The sequence below is a fragment of the Podarcis melisellensis genome, assembly GCF_964234715.1.
Source record: "Podarcis melisellensis genome assembly, chromosome: 6".
Lineage (NCBI taxonomy): Eukaryota > Metazoa > Chordata > Lepidosauria > Squamata > Lacertidae > Podarcis > Podarcis melisellensis.
This window is the reverse complement of record NC_138538.1, coordinates 45,360,219-45,376,919: the sequence shown is the minus strand read 5'-3', so window position 1 is coordinate 45,376,919 and position 16,701 is coordinate 45,360,219. Positions and strand designations below refer to the sequence as shown.

The window sequence follows — 16,701 nt, the reverse complement described above, 5'->3', positions numbered from 1 at the left end:
TCCCCCCCGCACCTTGTGTAATGAGATTCTAAGAGTGATTCACACCATCAACAATTGTGGTTAGCCTACATGGAGACAAATGAGTAAATTAATATTTGAAATATAATGGAAGTAGGTTTTCTGTGCAAGGAGAGGCATAGCTTGGCTCCATTGTTCCTCACCTCTCCCAGCTGAGGCATTTATGTAACGCATTGATATGCTGCCGCTCAGCCACAATTTCTGAGGAGTGTCCCCAGCAAAACAATAAATAAAAAGAGCAAAGCAAAAATGCAAGTCCAACACCCAAACAAAATAACCCACAACAGAAAAAAAAAGATTTAAAACAGAGGCAGAAAAACCAGCTCCAACATTCCTGATTCTTCAAAAGTGCTTGTGTGTTTTGAGGCTACAATGCAGCCTTGTTGCAGGCAACTTTTAAAAAATGAGGCCTGTTTTCATTTTTCAAGGACATCCTTTGCCCCGCTCCCCCACTGACCAGGTTAGGCTTATAACTGTATTTCAATCAGAGGAAATGATTTTCTAAAATAGAAACAGAAAGAACGGAAATCCAGTCTCACCTTTTTTTTTAAAGAACAATCTGAATTTTGCTGGGGCAATTCTCCCAAATATTTGAAGTTGAATGGCACCATCAGAGCCAGCCTTGCAGCAAAGTTTTGCACGAGTGTACTCAATATCAAGTCTCAGTGAGTTTAGTACACAAATCCTGTTAAACTGTGTATTGGGTTGCAGTCTAAATCATTTTGGTGGCTTTGGTGAAATAGTAACCCATCTTTAAGCATCTTGATTGACTCTGTTATGCTCCATTAGGGAGACCAGAAGGAATTCCTGTCCTCCTTCCCATGTTGAGCCTAGGTGAGACCCTGCATTCTGAGCCCTTGTTATCTGATGTTCAGGCAGGAACAGCAACATCCTTTAGAGCTTCCCCCTTCTGATTTTGGGCCTTTCATATGGAACACCTTAGCTGGCCAATTCCCTTCTGAGCCTTAGAAGACTTTTTTTTGTTTTAAATTATTATTTATGAAGGCTCTTTGAATTGTTTGGCTGGTGCGGTAGGTGGGATAGAGATAGAGGCTGCTTTTATTCAATCCTTGGCTATTTCCTGATCCCTGCTGGTTATGCCATTGTTTGCTAATTTATTTATTTTGGAAAATATTTATATCTTGCTCTCTGTCCAACCATTTCAAGACGAGGTATACAACAATCACTAAAACAACAAATACAGCTACAAGTCAGGAGCAGATAAAATGCTAAAGTAACAAATAATCTTAACATGCAATACCAGTCATTGCAAAATTAAGACGAGAGATTAACAAACAATTAAATGGCACTGTAGTTTTTTATTGTGGGCGCAGGTTTTTCGGTGGGTGAGGTTTTTTTTAGAAATAACATTGATTCATATTAAAAGTAAATAAATGCACAAAATCCTCCTCCTTTACCATGTGGATTGCAGGCTTCCACATGGGAAGATCTGTTCCCATGTGGGCTGCGGGTTCCCCTATGCACTGTGCTTGCTCAGTTCAAGCTCCACTCCTAGCCTAGCCTGCTGAAAATGGGATCCCTTACTTGCTTACTTTTTGATTTGTGGTTCCTTGCCACAAAGGTTATTCCTCCAGCTGTGCTCTGTCTAAGAACCAGTAAAGTTTTTTAAGGTGGGTCTACCACTTACGCATAATTTACTTACATGATCGTAACCTTAGGCGCATGCCCAATGAATGGATGATTGATCAGATTGTTGATTGAATGAATGGAGAGTGGGGAAACTGTGGCACTGAAAGAGCTTTTTGAGTCCTCTGCTTTGCTGACCCAACTCTGGGAAGGGCTCTCCAGGGCTCTAGGAACCATGGCAATGCAGAGTTCCCATATGTCCAACCCTTGGAGCTGATGTAAAAGGACACCATGACCCATGGTAACGAAATCTGCCAGGTTGAGGAACCAGGTCACACTCCCCCATCTTGCTTCCAGCAAAGGTAATCAAGCAGCAAAGGAAACCAAAAGCTGTTCCAAACTGTGTACACATTTTAAGCTTAAAATGCAGCTAAGGTCATTCTTATTCTCAATTTGGATCGAAGCTGGCTTGGGGGAAAACTCATCAAAACACTGTAATTCCTAAGAAACAACAGGACAGATCTAGATTGTAGCTGACATTGTACGTACACCACTTCCCAGACTGCATTGGATGCAGAGTAAAATTCAGACACAAATTCAATCTGGACACAGAATTCAGGCTGGAAGCCAGATTGAAATGGAACTGAAAATAGCCCTATTGGTTCAAATATATAATTGTGTCTTTTTAAAAGCTCTACCCTAGGCAGATGCTAAGGGCTGGCTTCCAATAATGCTAGCCAGGAGCTCCTGTTGTTTTTTTGTTTGGAGTGGAGATGGGTGGATGGGTTCAATTTGCACCTGTGCTGTGGCACTTCATTGTTCCTGGCAAGCCATAGTTGGTTTTAACTCTGGCTTCTGTTACATGCAAACTAGGCTGTACTATACTTTCTCCAGTCATGGTGTAGAGAAAGAAGCTGCAGGCCACTGAGTTCTCTCCGCAAACAGTGGAAATAATCTGTCACGTTTTTAGTTTCTGAGACTACAAGACGTGCTTCCAAATATTTTTTTGACTACTGTTAAGGCTAAAAACTTGCATTCAAAAAGCAAGCAAACTAGTCAGAATGGAGATGCCTCTCTCTCCTCTCCTCTTTCATTAGGTTCCCCCTTTTATTGACATTTTTCTTTCTTCCTTTGTTCTATTTTAGACTAGGTAGCTGTTTTATATTAGTATATTATAAAAAAGATAGTTTGTGATTGGTATGTATTTTTGTATATCTCCGAATTAGTATCAATAATATATATATTTTTAAAAGCAAGCAAGCAAGATGTCTCACAAAACTGAATTTTGCATCTAGTATCTAATTCTACCCTTATGTGGAATTGAGAATATGCACAGCCCTGAATACAGCCCATTGTGCCAGTTTAACCTTTATGGGCTACAGGAAGAGCAAGGACTCCACTGAAGCACAGAGAGAATTCCAAATGGTGCCTTCATTTGCTTTTGTTTCTGATTTCTTCCTAGGATCAGAAGGTTCAGTCAGGCACACTTTTCTTTGCCTTGCATACCTAGATCCGTTTCACTATCTGCTCCATCCCATATTTCCTGTACTCTGACCCAGCCCAGGAGCCTCAGGGGTTATTTGCTTATTTTTCTTTCAGTTCCTTTTGCTGCTGGTATTTCTCCTGAGCAGCAGGCTTGTCCTAAACTGTGTGTGCTCTGCTTTCCTCCCCTTTGCTACCAGACTGGAAACCGAGTCAAATATTAATCCTGTGTTTTGGAGAGATTAGGGTTTAATTAAATAAAAAGTGCAGCAGCGTTTCTGAGGGCTTTGGATTGCCAGTGAAGCATCCGAGAAGAGCCAGCCTCTGCCAAGGTGGATTTGTGGTCAGGGCACCACCTACTTGGAAGATGGTTTTATTCCATGGCTTGAAGTGGTTGACTCATGGCTAATGGCTGTTCTCTTGCACCGCACAAGCAATTCTCTTTCCTGCAGGGCAACCTCAGAAATCCACCCTCACTGCTCCTTTATCAGATACTCATCTGACCAGCAATGTCCTTACAGTTATATCCCCAATCATCCTGAAGTGAACTGAGAAGTAGCAAAGAGCTTAACAGGCTGAAGGGAAGTTTCCTTGAACATTTCCCCTGAACTGATTTCATTTCAACAGTTCAGTTGTATGCAAAGTGGCATGAACCTATCACATGGGATGAAGAGTGCAGTTGTCATGGACATCAGAGCTGGTGTGAAGGGTTGACATGGACGAGCATCTGCCAGAGGCTTACATCCCGGTGGGGTCCCACTGACAAGAGCCCCCTGGTCCTGCTCTTCCTCTTCCTCTTCATCACTGCAAGCTGCCTGCTTGTTCACCTGCCTCTTGCTCTGGCCTCTTGCTCTGACTCTAGATTTGAAGTATTCCCTTCATTCTTTTTGTCATTCCTGGTTTGGATTCATTCTGCTATGGTCTGTGTTTCTGTACAGCATGCGGCACAGATGGAGCAGAAGCAGAACGAAACCGAGAATAAGAAGGTGCACGGGGATGTGGTGAAGTATGGAAGCGTCATACAGGTATGGAAGGTTGTCTTTCTCCTCCACTTCTGAGTGCTGGAAAAGGTGAAGGAAAGGCAACCCAAAGCTGTTGGGAGGTGGGACGGGCAGAGCAACTGGCCTATGAGGAAAAGAAAGGTTTAGAGAAAAATGGTGACTGAGGAGGGATATGGAAAAGCATGTGGGAAAATGTGGACAGAGAGAGGTTTTTCTCCCAGTCTCATAGGCTACCCAAGGAAGCTGAATCTTGGGAGAGTCAGGAAAGAAAGAAAGAAAGAAAGAAAGAAAGAAAGAAAGAAAGAAAGAATCCCTCACATAGTGCATAGTGAAATGATGGCATTCACTTCCACAATATGTGGTTAAGACCACCAATTTAGAAGGCTTGGGAAAGAGATTAGATTACTTCCTAGAGGGTAAGGCTATCAATGGCTACTAGATATGATGGCTGGTTATGAGGCGGCATCCCTCTGAATACTATTTCATTTATTGGTGAACAACAACAGTGAGAGAGAGAGAGCAATTGCCCTCATCTCCTGCCTTTGGACTTCCCATTGCATTGGGTTGCCTACTGCGGGAAGCAGAAATGGAGTGGTCTGATTCAGCAGGGCTCTTATATTTCTGATCCTACATTTTTGTTCCGAGTTCATCAGGAAGAGCGATTGATTGTTAAGCCAGTCTGGGATTGTAGTTCTGGGAGGGGTGTAGGGGTCTCCTATCAACTCTCAGCACCCTTAATGAACTACAGCTCCCAGAATTATTGGGTAGGAGGGAGCCATGATGAGTTAAAGTGTTATCATAGTGCTTTTAACATATGTTGTGAGTGTGGCCTAAGTTTTTCTCAAGCGCTCTGTGTAACTGAGTACCGCACAAGGTTCCAGGTAGGAACTGGTCTGCTTCATGTTTGGTTTTCCAGCTTCTCCACATGAAGAGTAATAAATACCTGACCGTTAACAAGCGCCTCCCTGCCTTATTGGAGAAGAATGCCATGAGGGTGACGCTCGATGCCACAGGCAATGAAGGCTCCTGGCTCTTCATTCAACCCTTCTGGAAACTGAGGAGCAATGGAGATAACGTGAGTGTGTTATGTGGAGGCAGAAAATAATATGTGACTCTTCCCAGTAATACTGCTATAAGCTTTAGGCCATGTGGTGCCCCCGAGATGTGGCTGGACTACAACTCCCAGCATCCCATGGCCATGCTTTCTTGGGTTGATGGGAGTTGGTAGTCCAACAACATCTAGAGGTCACCTTGTTTGCTATCCCTGATGTAAGCTATAGATCTCCAAAGGCTTTACAAGCTGAGATTGTTTTAGGATTGTCAACTTCCTGGTGGAGCAGGTGCCACTTTTAAGGAGGAGAAATATCTGAGAGGGGCAGCAACTTGACTTGAAACGTGCAAGGAATTTGGCGACTGAGCTCCCAGGGTGGATTCTCAGCCCCAAACCTAATTTCCCGGAAAGATATTTGCACATTTTCTGTCCTGAAATTTATTAAAGGAGAGATTGATTTGGGGGTACTGTGTCATGGAAAGGAGTACATAATCGGGCCAATTTCACAGATGCTTCTTTATTACTCAGTGGTTGCAGTGTCAAATGATGATTTATGTGTGCGTGGCAACAGCTGCAGACTGAGTTTTCATATCAGCTCGCACAAAGTGCTTTTTGATAGAGGCGGTTCACATTGTTGCAAGTAATTGAATGGTAAGGTATCGGCTTAAGAGCTAATGGGTGATATGCATGCATATGCGAATCAGTTCCCCCCCCTCCTGCCATTGGAAATGTATTTGCAATTCAAACAGATAACTAAACATTTGGCAGGAAATGTGGGGTTTGTTGGCTGCAATCTTACACTTAGTTACCTGGAAGTAAGCCTCATTGTGCCCCTTGGGACTTATCTTTGAGTAGACATGCATAGACTTGTGCTGCCAGTTCCTCAATTGCCATTCATGTTCACTGGAGATATTTTAGGGGACCTTCCATAGTTCAATGCTCACTAACCCTGAGGTTCTCAGACTGTGGTCCACAGACAACCAGTGGTCTGCTTCATTCAGGTTGTCCATGGTGTGTCTGAAGAACATTTGCATGTTGAATTCTACAGCGTTCCAATTGTAAGACAGTAACCTACATACAATATAAGACATCAAAGAAGTGCTAAAAATACAATTAAAAATCCTACAGCATCTAACCCAGCGCGTTACAGATGCTACAGCAGGCAGGAAAGAATCATTAAGTGATCTGCCAAGGTCCTCAGCAACATTTAAGTGGTCCGGGAGGGTGGGGAGGCTTTGGAACTGCTGTCCTAACTATTATGACATCCTTCCTCAGGTAGTTGTTGGAGACAAAGTGATTCTGAATCCTGTGAATGCTGGGCAGCCACTACATGCCAGCAACTATGAACTCGCTGATAACCCAGGATGCAAAGAGGTACCAGGAATTGGGAGAAGGGAAGTGGTGTGAATATGGGATGTTAATGACAGTGGCCTGAGCTAGATTGCTATTTTAGATTCCACCCCCCTGCTTACAGGACTTAATTTGGGGCTAGTTGTGTGTAACGGGTGCGGGTGGTGCTGTGGTCTGAACCACTGAGCCCCTTGGGTTTGCTGATCAGAAGGTTGGCGGTTTGAATCCCTGCGACGAAGTGAGCTCCCATTGCTCTGTCCCAGCTCCTGCCAACCTAGCAGTTCAAAAGCATGCCAGTGCAAGTAGATAAATAGGTGGGAAGGTAAACGGCGTTTCTGTGTGCTCTGGTTTCCATCACGGTGTTCCATTGCGCCAGAAGCAGTTTAGTCATGCTGGCCACATGATCCGGAAAGCTGTTTGTGGACGAACGCTGGCTTCCTCAGCCTGAAAGTGAGATGAGTGCTGCAACCCCCTAGTCGTCTTTGATTGGACTTAACCGTCCAGGGGTCTTTTACCTTTTATCTTAGTTGTGTGTAGCATGTGGATCTTCTAATAGCTTATTGTTTTCCTAGGTGAATTCTGTCAATTGCAACACCAGCTGGAAGATCAACTTGTTTATGCAGTTCCGGGACCACATGGAAGAAGTGCTTAAAGGGGTAATAATGAGTGTCTGTCCGTCAGCCTTGAGTCGCTCTGCTGAGGACATCTGCTGAGTTTAGTTTGGCTTTCAAAGAACCTTGCTTTAGTGTTTGCTACATATGTAGCAGGGCTCCTGGTTTAAAACAAAATATGGTTTGTCACTAAACAAGCTAATTTCAAACCATAGGCCATGAAGCTGGTTGGTTTAACTTATCATTGTTTTGAACCAGGAACCCTGGTTTGCACATAATGGTAACTGGAAATTGTTTGAAAGGGAAACTCGGCTTGGCAGAAGTATTCCTCCTAGTCTTGTGGGAGGAGGAGAAGGAAGCGGGAAGTGTTCAAGCTTGATGTTTTACTTGTCCTTGTTGAAGCTCATCCACAGAGCTCTAAACCATGCTTTAGTGTTAGTTTCAGAGTGTACTGTTATTCCCTTGCATTGTGGTTTCCCTAGACAGCAAGGGACTATTTTTGCATATCTTTTTTGTATTTGACTGACAGGGGGACGTGGTCAGGTTGTTCCATGCAGAGCAGGAGAAATTTCTCACCTGTGATGAATACAAAGCCAAGCTGCATGTATTTCTTCGAACTACCTTGCGGCAATCGGCCACATCAGCCACAAGCTCTAATGCACTCTGGGAAGTTGAGGTGAGTGCCAGGCCTATTTGCAGGTTTTTGCTTGCAAAAAGTTCGCTTTCCCTTTCCTTATATTGTTTATTTAATCTGAATGCATTATTACCTTAGCTTACATGGCAGGTCTATGTGTTTTGGTGTCCCAATTTTGTGTCTCCCTGATGATCAACAACAGGAATGTCCTTGGGAGACAGCATTGCATTCTGGGTTGTTTTAAATAGTGACAATAAGGGATTAATTGTGCTCACATGGGCTTAGCCTTGGCATTTACTTTCAAAGCTTTAGACCAACCTTGGAACAAAGAATTTTAAGAAATTAAGCACTGGGGTAATGTGAAATTTCTCAAGTTTCGAATTATTAGCTAAAATAAAGTTGTCTAAAGATTCCTATTGGATTACTCTGCACACCAGGAGATGGCACATAACTCCTACTGAAGCCTTCGGGGAGCTAGAGAGACCAGGTCTCCTTGCTATTCATGCCTCTTTGGTGACAAAGAATAGCCTCATCACAAGAGCCAAAGCAAGGCTAGAAAAGAAGAGTGTATTCTGAGTAAATGTATAGCAATAGTGTCATCAGATAATGCTTTGTTATTACTCATTGTCAGAGTTTGCCTAACATTTTAAAAGCATCTCAAAGAAGAGAAAGGCTCTTGCTTCGCTTTTCAGCAAAATAAATCTGAAGGTGTTACCAAATGTTGATGTGTCCTTTGTTTAAATCTATAAATTCCATGACCAGAGCCAATCACAAGGAGGGCTTCTGTGCAGCATTGGTGACTAATGCTTTAGTCAAGTGGCATGGACAGCTCAGGTAGCCAGGTGGCCTTGAAGAGCCAGAGGATTGAAGCATTCCTGTGCTTTGGCCAGCACTTGCAAAAAGGCAAGTATCAGACCTGCGACTTACAACACACCAATTTTGCTTTCCAGGTGGTCCATCATGATCCCTGCCGTGGTGGAGCTGGGCACTGGAATGGCTTATACCGCTTCAAGCACCTTGCCACGGGGAACTATTTGGCAGCAGAGGTGAGAGGAACTGAGTAGACTCTAGCAGGTTCTGTGTAGGCTCTAGTAGGTTGTGGTTTGGGTTCCCTTCACTAATCAGCACTACGTTAAAGCTGAACTTCAAGCTAAAACTTGGCAATATGTTAGGATGAGTCATCTTACTGGCTCCATTTAGGGCGAACTCTAGAGCCATGCCTTTTGATGTAGTATCAGTTTGACCTTTCCTCTTTCTTTAGCAAAGTGTCACAAACCCTAAAGCATTATAACATTCCAGAATTGCAGGCTGCATCACTATCTCCTCTGCACATCTTCCCGCCCCTGCAGGCTAAGTTTGACTGGTGGGTAAGGACTCTCACCTGTCAATTACCTGGTGTCCACAATGCTGCCCAGTGACCTGTACTTGCTTCCTTGTTATCCAGACCTAATTGCCATGCCAGATGCAGGCTCATGCCAGACCTGCCTACCTCACCCCCATCTTTTGCCCTGGTTGCTGTGAGTGTAGCGTTGCCGACGTGGTGATTGCTCTGCCACTTCATAAAACAGTGTTGTACAGTGGTACCTCGGGTTAAGTACTTAATTCGTTCCGGAGGTCCGTTCTTAACCTGAAACTGTTCTTAACCTGAAGCACCACTTTAGCTAATGGGGCCTCCCACTGCTGCTGTTCTCATCCTGAAGCAAAGTTCTTAACCCGAGGTACTATTTCTGGGTTAGCAGAGTCTGTAACCTGAAGCGTATGTAACCCGAGATACCACTGTACTGGGTGGGGAGTTAGCATTGCACCCAAATTCTGCAGAGTGTACTTCATATTTTCAAGATCACAAACTAGGCAGATTTTAGTTCGTGCTTTCATATAAGCACATGCAAATTGAACTAGGTACTCCCGTCATCTGACTATGCTGTACTTCTTAAGTGAATGCATTCTTAACAGTATATGTTCCATATAAGTGACATCCTATGGAGAATACCCCAGGGCTCTCCTGCACTCTCTGTAGAGAGGCCTGCCATTTTTCTTATGGTGGACAGAGACTCTCCAGACTCTTCTCTGATGCTGTTTACACGAACAGCCATTCAGAAGTAGGAGTGTGTGACTGTAGTCCAAAGCGGGGTCCACACTCCTATTTCCTCCTTGCTCAAATTCCTCTGGCAGTGAGAACAATAGGGAAGTTATGGTGCATTGTGAGGTTTGCTGTGCTGAAGCCACTCTTTATGTGAAAACCGCTTAAGGGGAGCCGTCTTCTTTGAACTGATCTTGCCTTCACTGTTATAAATGGTTCTTGGGTGACTCTAGGCCGCTCTCATAGCTCTTTCTTGCTTACAGTGATGGACCAGGGCCATAAACAATATTATTGCTGGTCTCTGCTGCTTATGCCAGGCACTTCCCAGCAACTCAAGCCTACTGGTACAGCCTCTTCTGTTATGAAGCCTTTCATCACTTTATAGCCGTTTCCCTTTCTCGGCTTGATTAGTGGCTACAGAGGAAGGATTCTCTTTGTTTGTTCACTTTGAGCCAATATCTGCTTTCCCTTTTAGTGGATTATGCTCAGTGTTTAGTAGCTCCAAAAAATGTGGCCTGGCAAGTTGCAGCTCACTCAAACATCTCTCGTCCAAATCCTGTTTCCTTGTGCCTTTGGATAGTATGGTGATCTGGCCAAAGCAGCTGAAGCAGCTGCACAGGTGTCTGAATGTGTAGCATTATAAACTGTGTTATTCCACCTCTGGACTTTTAGTGTCATATCACGGATAAAAAAATACGCTGATATTTTTATTTCTTCAACTTTCCAGGAAAACCCCAGTTACAAAGGAGACACAGGAGAACCAAAGTCCACAGTAAGTTGTCTGTTGCATTTGGCTTGCTTGTGATAGTTTGGCTTAGCCAGGCATAGGCAAACTTGACCCTCCAGATGTTTTGGGACCACAACTCCCATCATCCCTAGCTAACAGGACCAGTGGTCAGGGATGATGGGAGTTGTAGTCCCAAAACATCTGGAGGACTGAGTTTGCCTATGCCTGGGCTTAGCAGTATGTAGGAGGCAACGTTTTAGATTGGGCTTTTAAAAAGTTCCCTTTCCTTTTTAAAACTATATTAAAAAAATAAATAAATTGTCCGGTAGCATGTTAGAGACCAACTAAGTTTGTTCTTGGTATGAGCTTTTGTGTGCATGCACACTGTGTATCTGAAGAAGTGTGCATGCACACAAAAGTGCATGCACACTGTGTATCTGAAGAAGTGTGCATGCACATGAAAGTTCACACCAAGAACAAACTTAGTTGGTCTCTAAGGTGCTACTGGACAATTCTTAATTTTAAAAAAATATATTTCTCCTGCGTCAGACCCAACATGGCTACCTACCTGAATCTTTTTAAAACTTAAATTCATAAAGTCTTTAATTTATTTTTATCAATTTATTTATTACCCACCCTTCACCCTGAGGTCCTGGGGTGGGTGAGTTACAGCATTAAAAACAATACTAGAGCCAGTGTGGTGTAGTGGTTAAGAGCGGTAGACTCCTAATCTGGGGAACCGGGTTCGCGTCTCCACTCCTCCACATGCAGCTGCTGGGTGACCTTGGGCCAGTCACACTTCTTTGAAGTCTCTCAGCCCCACTCACCTCACAGAGTGTTTGTTGTGGGGGAGGAAGGGAAAGGAGAATGTTAGCCGCTTTGAGACTCCTGAAGGGGAGTGAAAGGCGGGATATCAAATCCAAACTCTTCTTCTTCTTCTTCTAAAAACAAAACCATGGGGAGTGTGAAGCATTCCTCTTAGTAATAGTTTTCACAGCACTCTCACCTCAGTGCCTCTAACTGGGTACCCAGGTTATTACATTGTCAATGAAATTTCTATGCCAGTGTATGCCACAATGAATTGGCCTGGACAGGTGCCAGTCATTAAGTTTTTTCTCTCTCCCACCCTCCTCTTCTCTCCTTCTCCTCTAGCTTAAATTGCTTTAAAATTTTGTATCCCAAACTCATGGTCAGCAGCTGTGGAATACTAAAACTACATTTTGTTTGCTTTATTCTTCCATTTTAGACTTTTAGCTCATGTGTGTGTATTGAAAGGGCATGTAAAAATTGCGGAATTTTAAAATTAGGACTAAATAATCAACAGTTCACTGAAATTGCAAGAAAAACCACAACACAGAGAACAGCAGCAATTACTGCAATAACAAAAACAAAATTGGCTAAATAAATTTTCATACCTGGACTGGCTTGCTGTAGGTTGGTGCCGGGAACTCCCTGAAGATCCCATAGCAAGTTCATGACCATTTTTGGTGCATGAACTTTGGTGGTTTTTGATCACACATAACTGAAAAAACACACACCTTATTTTGGAACAGGCTGGAACAAGTCGCTCCAGTCGGAGATACACAGGGGAAAAGATCAAATATCGACTGGTGGCTGTGCCTCACGGCAATGACATTGCTTCCCTCTTTGAACTGGATCCCACCACACTGCAGAAGACCGACTCTTTTGTCCCACGGTAAGTTGCTTTATACAGGACGCCCAAAGAATCCAAGCCAGAATGGAGATATAGGTCATAATCCAGAGAGAGCGGCTGTGTGCAAGCAGGAGGCATAAAAAAAGAAAGGTTAAGAAGGTCCCTGCTGGATGAACCAAAGGCCCAGCTAATTCAGCATCTTGTTCTCATAGGGGCCAAATTAATGCCTATGGAAAGTTCACAAGCATGACTTAAATGCAGCAGAATTCTTCCCACTTGTAATCCCCAGCAATTGGTATTAAGAGGCATACAGCCTTAGTTGAGGTAGAACATCACTCCTGCAGGTAGTCATTGAGAGAGCCTTATCACCATGCATTTGTCTCATTCTCTTTGAAAACCATCGAGGTTGGTGACCATCAATCTACATCTTGTGGGAGCGAATTCCATAATCAAATCAAAACTTTATTAGCAAAGCCAACAGGCCACAGCTATGCAAGAATTAAAAATAAAATAAGAATAAAAGGAAGATAAGAACAAGCAGAAGGAGGTCCGTCAGATGAACAAGTCTGTCACTCAGATGGTGGCCCTCAATTTCACAGCTCTCTCGATGTACCTCGCGACCTTCTCTGTTATCTGACTATCCGTATCAGATAAGAGAAAAAACAGTGTAATGTCTTGTGAACGGCCGGGGTTGGAGAGAATGAGTGGAGTAATAATCTCATTCCTTAGGTCTTTGTAAAGGGGGCAGGATAGGAGGACGTGGGACACTGTTTCCGTGTTACCATCTCCACATGGGCAGAGTCGTTTTTCAAATGGAGTCTTTTGGTAGCGACCTTCGAGTACGGCAGAAGGAAGAACATCCCATCTAGCCAATGTAAAGGCACGTCTGTATTTTGGGATGGTTAATTTAAACAAATATGAAGCTGGAAAGTCAAAATGGGAAGGGGGAAAGTAGGTATACCATGGGCACAGTTTCTTTAAGATAGTCAGGTTGTTTTGCCGTTCAATGTCTTTCAGGCGCTGGCCTATTAGACTCTTTGCTTTAATGAGGCCCATTGATAGTAGGGACTGCGAATGCAGACCGCATGTAAGGAGTTTTTGATGCACAGTTTTGAACCACTTGCTTTTGTGAGGGTCTTGCATTACTAGAGGCAGTAGACCGGGTGGATTTAGATTAAGACGAAGCCAATAGTTGAATGTTCTTTGCCAGGTCTGAGTTTCTACAGATGGAAGGCAGGCCTCGAGTCGTAAAGCTGCGTTTGGAACACAGGAGGGGACGCCGAATATCTGCCTTAGGAATTTAGACTGAACAGTTTCAAGACTGGAGCAGTGGTTCCCCATCCAGATTTGTGCCCCATACAGTAACTGCGCCAGAGGTTTTGCTTGAAAAACTTCAAAGGCTGCTGGGATGTATCTGCCCCCCTTCGTGTAAAAGAAGCGGGACAGCATCTTAATACTTTGAGCTGCTTTTTCTTTGGCATATTTTTGATGGACATCCCAGGACCCGGTCGACTGGAAAACGATACCCAGATATTTGAAGGCTTTAACCTGTTCAATTGTCTGGTTATCCATCCTCCAGCTGTACTGTCTGCATTTCCTTGCAAAAACCATGATTTTGGTTTTCTGATAGTTTATTGCCAGTTGCTCTCTCCTACAGTATGCTGAAAATTCACCTATGAGCCTGTTTAAGCCTATTCTTGTTCGAGATAGGAGTATCGCATCATCAGCATACAAAAGCACTGATATTGATTTGTCAGCCAGTTTGGGGGCGTGGAAGTCCGGAGATGACAAACAGTTAACCATATCATTGATGTAAAAGTTGAATAGAACTGGGGCCAGGATGCAACCTTGCTTGACCCCCTTGCTGACAGGAACTGGTCCTATAAGATGGCCATTTAACGAAGTTCTTACATACAGCACCGTGTCTTTATATAAACAGCTGATCAGAAATAATAGTCTTTTGTCTATACTTGATGTGCTCAATTTATCCCAGAGTCTTGCACGTGGAATTGAATCGAAAGCAGCCTTTAGATCGATAAAGGCTGCGTATAGCACCCCACGGGATTTTTTGGCATATTTGTCAATTAAATAGGCTAGGGTGAAGCAATGGTCTATGGTGGATCTACCTTGCCTGAAACCCGCTTGCTCTTCCGCTAGAATAGCTTCAGTTTCCAGCCAGCTAGTTAGCTTAATATAAAGATGTTTGGCATATAGTTTGCTGGGTATAGGCAGAAGGCTGATTGGTCTATAACTCGCCGGGTCTGGCATAGGTCCTTTTTTATAGATTGGAATAACTATTGCCTCTGTCCAACCATCTGGGAGTAAACCCGTTGAGTCAATCCAAGAAAATAGAGACGCCAGCAGGGGGGCCCACCAGCCAATGTTGGACTTCAGAAGTTCGGCAGGGATGTAATCATTCCCTGGGGCCTTATTGTTCTTTAATTGTGCGATTAAGCTCTCAACTTCCTTTACAGTTACTGGTGGCCAATGAGGTAGGTCCTCCAATTGGATGCATAGTTTGTAATGTTGGGCTTCCTGGTCATAGAACAAAGATTGAAAATGGCGCAACCACTCCATTGATTCCACTGTACAGATGGAATTAGTGCGCTCCTGGTCCAGTAGACCAGATATGGTTCGCCAAAAGCAAGTAGTATCTTTCTCGTGCGATGCCTTAACCAAACTTTGCCATGCGGCTCGTTCAGCTTCCAATTTCTTTCTCCTTAATAATTGTTTGTAAGACCGTCTCAGATAAATATAGGCATTAAGTAGGATGGCAGTCCCTGATTTCCTATATCTCTGGTAGGCTATTCTTGTTTGTCTCCTTGTTTGCCTGCACTCCAGGTCAAACCAGCTAGCTCCGTCCTTTGCCCTCTTTGTAGCGGAGCTATGTATCACTGTTGTTAAATGGAATTTCAATCTTTCCAAAAGTGATTTAAAGCGTTCCATAATCGCATCTACTGAATTGCCTGTCACAATAGCGGAGCGAATAAGCTTTAACTCCGCTGACTGAAGGAGGAGGGTTAGATTTTCATTCAATATTGGGGACCATTTGAGTCTTTTGGGAGGGAGTATACCCAAATTTACAGAAGGTATATATTGTGGCTCGGCAATAGAATAGTCAAAAGGCCGACCTGCAAGCTCTAAAATTAGAGGTAGGTGGTCACTCAGAGTATTGTGGCCCACTTGGAACTTCCTTACAAAGCTGTGGGCAAATCTTGAGATTAGAATATAATCTATAACGCTTCCCCCTGCCTTGGAAAAATGGGTATATTCCCCGGGGCGATCCCCCTCTATGTTGCCGTTTAATACCAGCAGTTCCCTCCGTCTGGCAGCCTGCACTAAGCAGAGACCTGAAGAATTACTTCTGCTATCTTTGGACAGTCGTGTTGCACCAATATCCGTCTGTTCTTCAGGGTCCATAAATAGGTTGAAGTGAGTGTATAGACTGTTGTCATCTGTTCCTATACGAGCGTTAAAGTCTCCACACACAATAGTCAGGGCAGACGGGTAAGTAGATTCAAGAGGTTCTAAAAACGCCTCTAGTTCAGCCCATGTAGCCTTGACAACGGGGTTTTTTTGGCCTGGGGGAATATAGACATTGACCAGCAAAAGAGTAGTTCTCTTGAAGCTAAGTAGAGCGGCTGTTGCTAAAGAATTGCAGCTGGGTAGGGCTGTTAAAGAATGCGCCAGCTCCGTGGAAATGAAGCAAGCTAGGCCGCCTCTAGATCTGCCGCCCTTTAGAGATGGAGAGGCAGGCAGGTAGTGGCAGTTATACCCATTGAGAAATATAGGGTCATTCTGCCATGTCTCCTGAAAGAAGATGATGTCAAATTGCTTAAGGTAGCACAAAAATTGTTGGTTATTTTTCTTTGCGTGCCAACCCTCGATATTCCAAGACAGCACTTTTAGGCCCCGGGCCCTTCGGGGAGCTGGATCTATGTCACCACCACGTCCAGCAATTCTTTGGTGTCTAAAAAAACACACCCATTGGCTCTTTTCGAGGATGACTGCTTGGAGAGAGTGTAGTGATCCTCTCTTCTTGGTGATTTGGGGCTAGATTTTGGAGTTGGGGGGGAAGCTAATTCATTCGGAGACAGTTTAAGATAGCTGTGCCAGGAGCTTTGAGATTTCACACATTGATTTGGTTTTACTTTATTGTACATCACAGGGGGCTCAGATTGTAATTCCACGTCTACACATTTAAAGGTGCCTCCCACTGTCTTCTTATCCACTAGACATTTGGGAGATATGGGCTGCACATAAGGGTCCTTCATTGTCTCACCTTGGTCATCCTTTTTTACTAGTCTGCTTCGAAGTAAATCAAGTCTTTTCAGGATCTCAGTTTGAGCTGGAGAATGCAGTGACCAGAAACGCTTTATCAGCGAGAGTTCTTCCTCCCAAACGGAATCCTCACTATCACACGTGAGAGGCCAGACGCCAGTTGGATGTGGAGCTTCCTTTTTTTCATTTGGTACTGTTTGATGGAGATGATCCTGCTGGGACTTA

The 16,701-nt window shown here is 43.8% G+C and overlaps 1 protein-coding gene across 1 annotated transcript in view; it reads left to right on the top strand.

Moving 5' to 3' along the window:
• Positions 1-16,701, top strand: part of ITPR3 (inositol 1,4,5-trisphosphate receptor type 3) — a 105,698-nt gene that overhangs the window by 40,217 nt on the left and 48,780 nt on the right. Inside the window, exons 4-11 of the mRNA XM_081915660.1 lie at positions 4,026-4,112; positions 5,005-5,163; positions 6,415-6,513; positions 7,062-7,145; positions 7,630-7,776; positions 8,685-8,780; positions 10,542-10,586; positions 12,095-12,237. Of these exons, the coding sequence (XP_081771786.1) occupies positions 4,026-4,112; positions 5,005-5,163; positions 6,415-6,513; positions 7,062-7,145; positions 7,630-7,776; positions 8,685-8,780; positions 10,542-10,586; positions 12,095-12,237 (860 nt within the window). The remainder of the gene's footprint in view (positions 1-4,025; positions 4,113-5,004; positions 5,164-6,414; positions 6,514-7,061; positions 7,146-7,629; positions 7,777-8,684; positions 8,781-10,541; positions 10,587-12,094; positions 12,238-16,701) is intronic.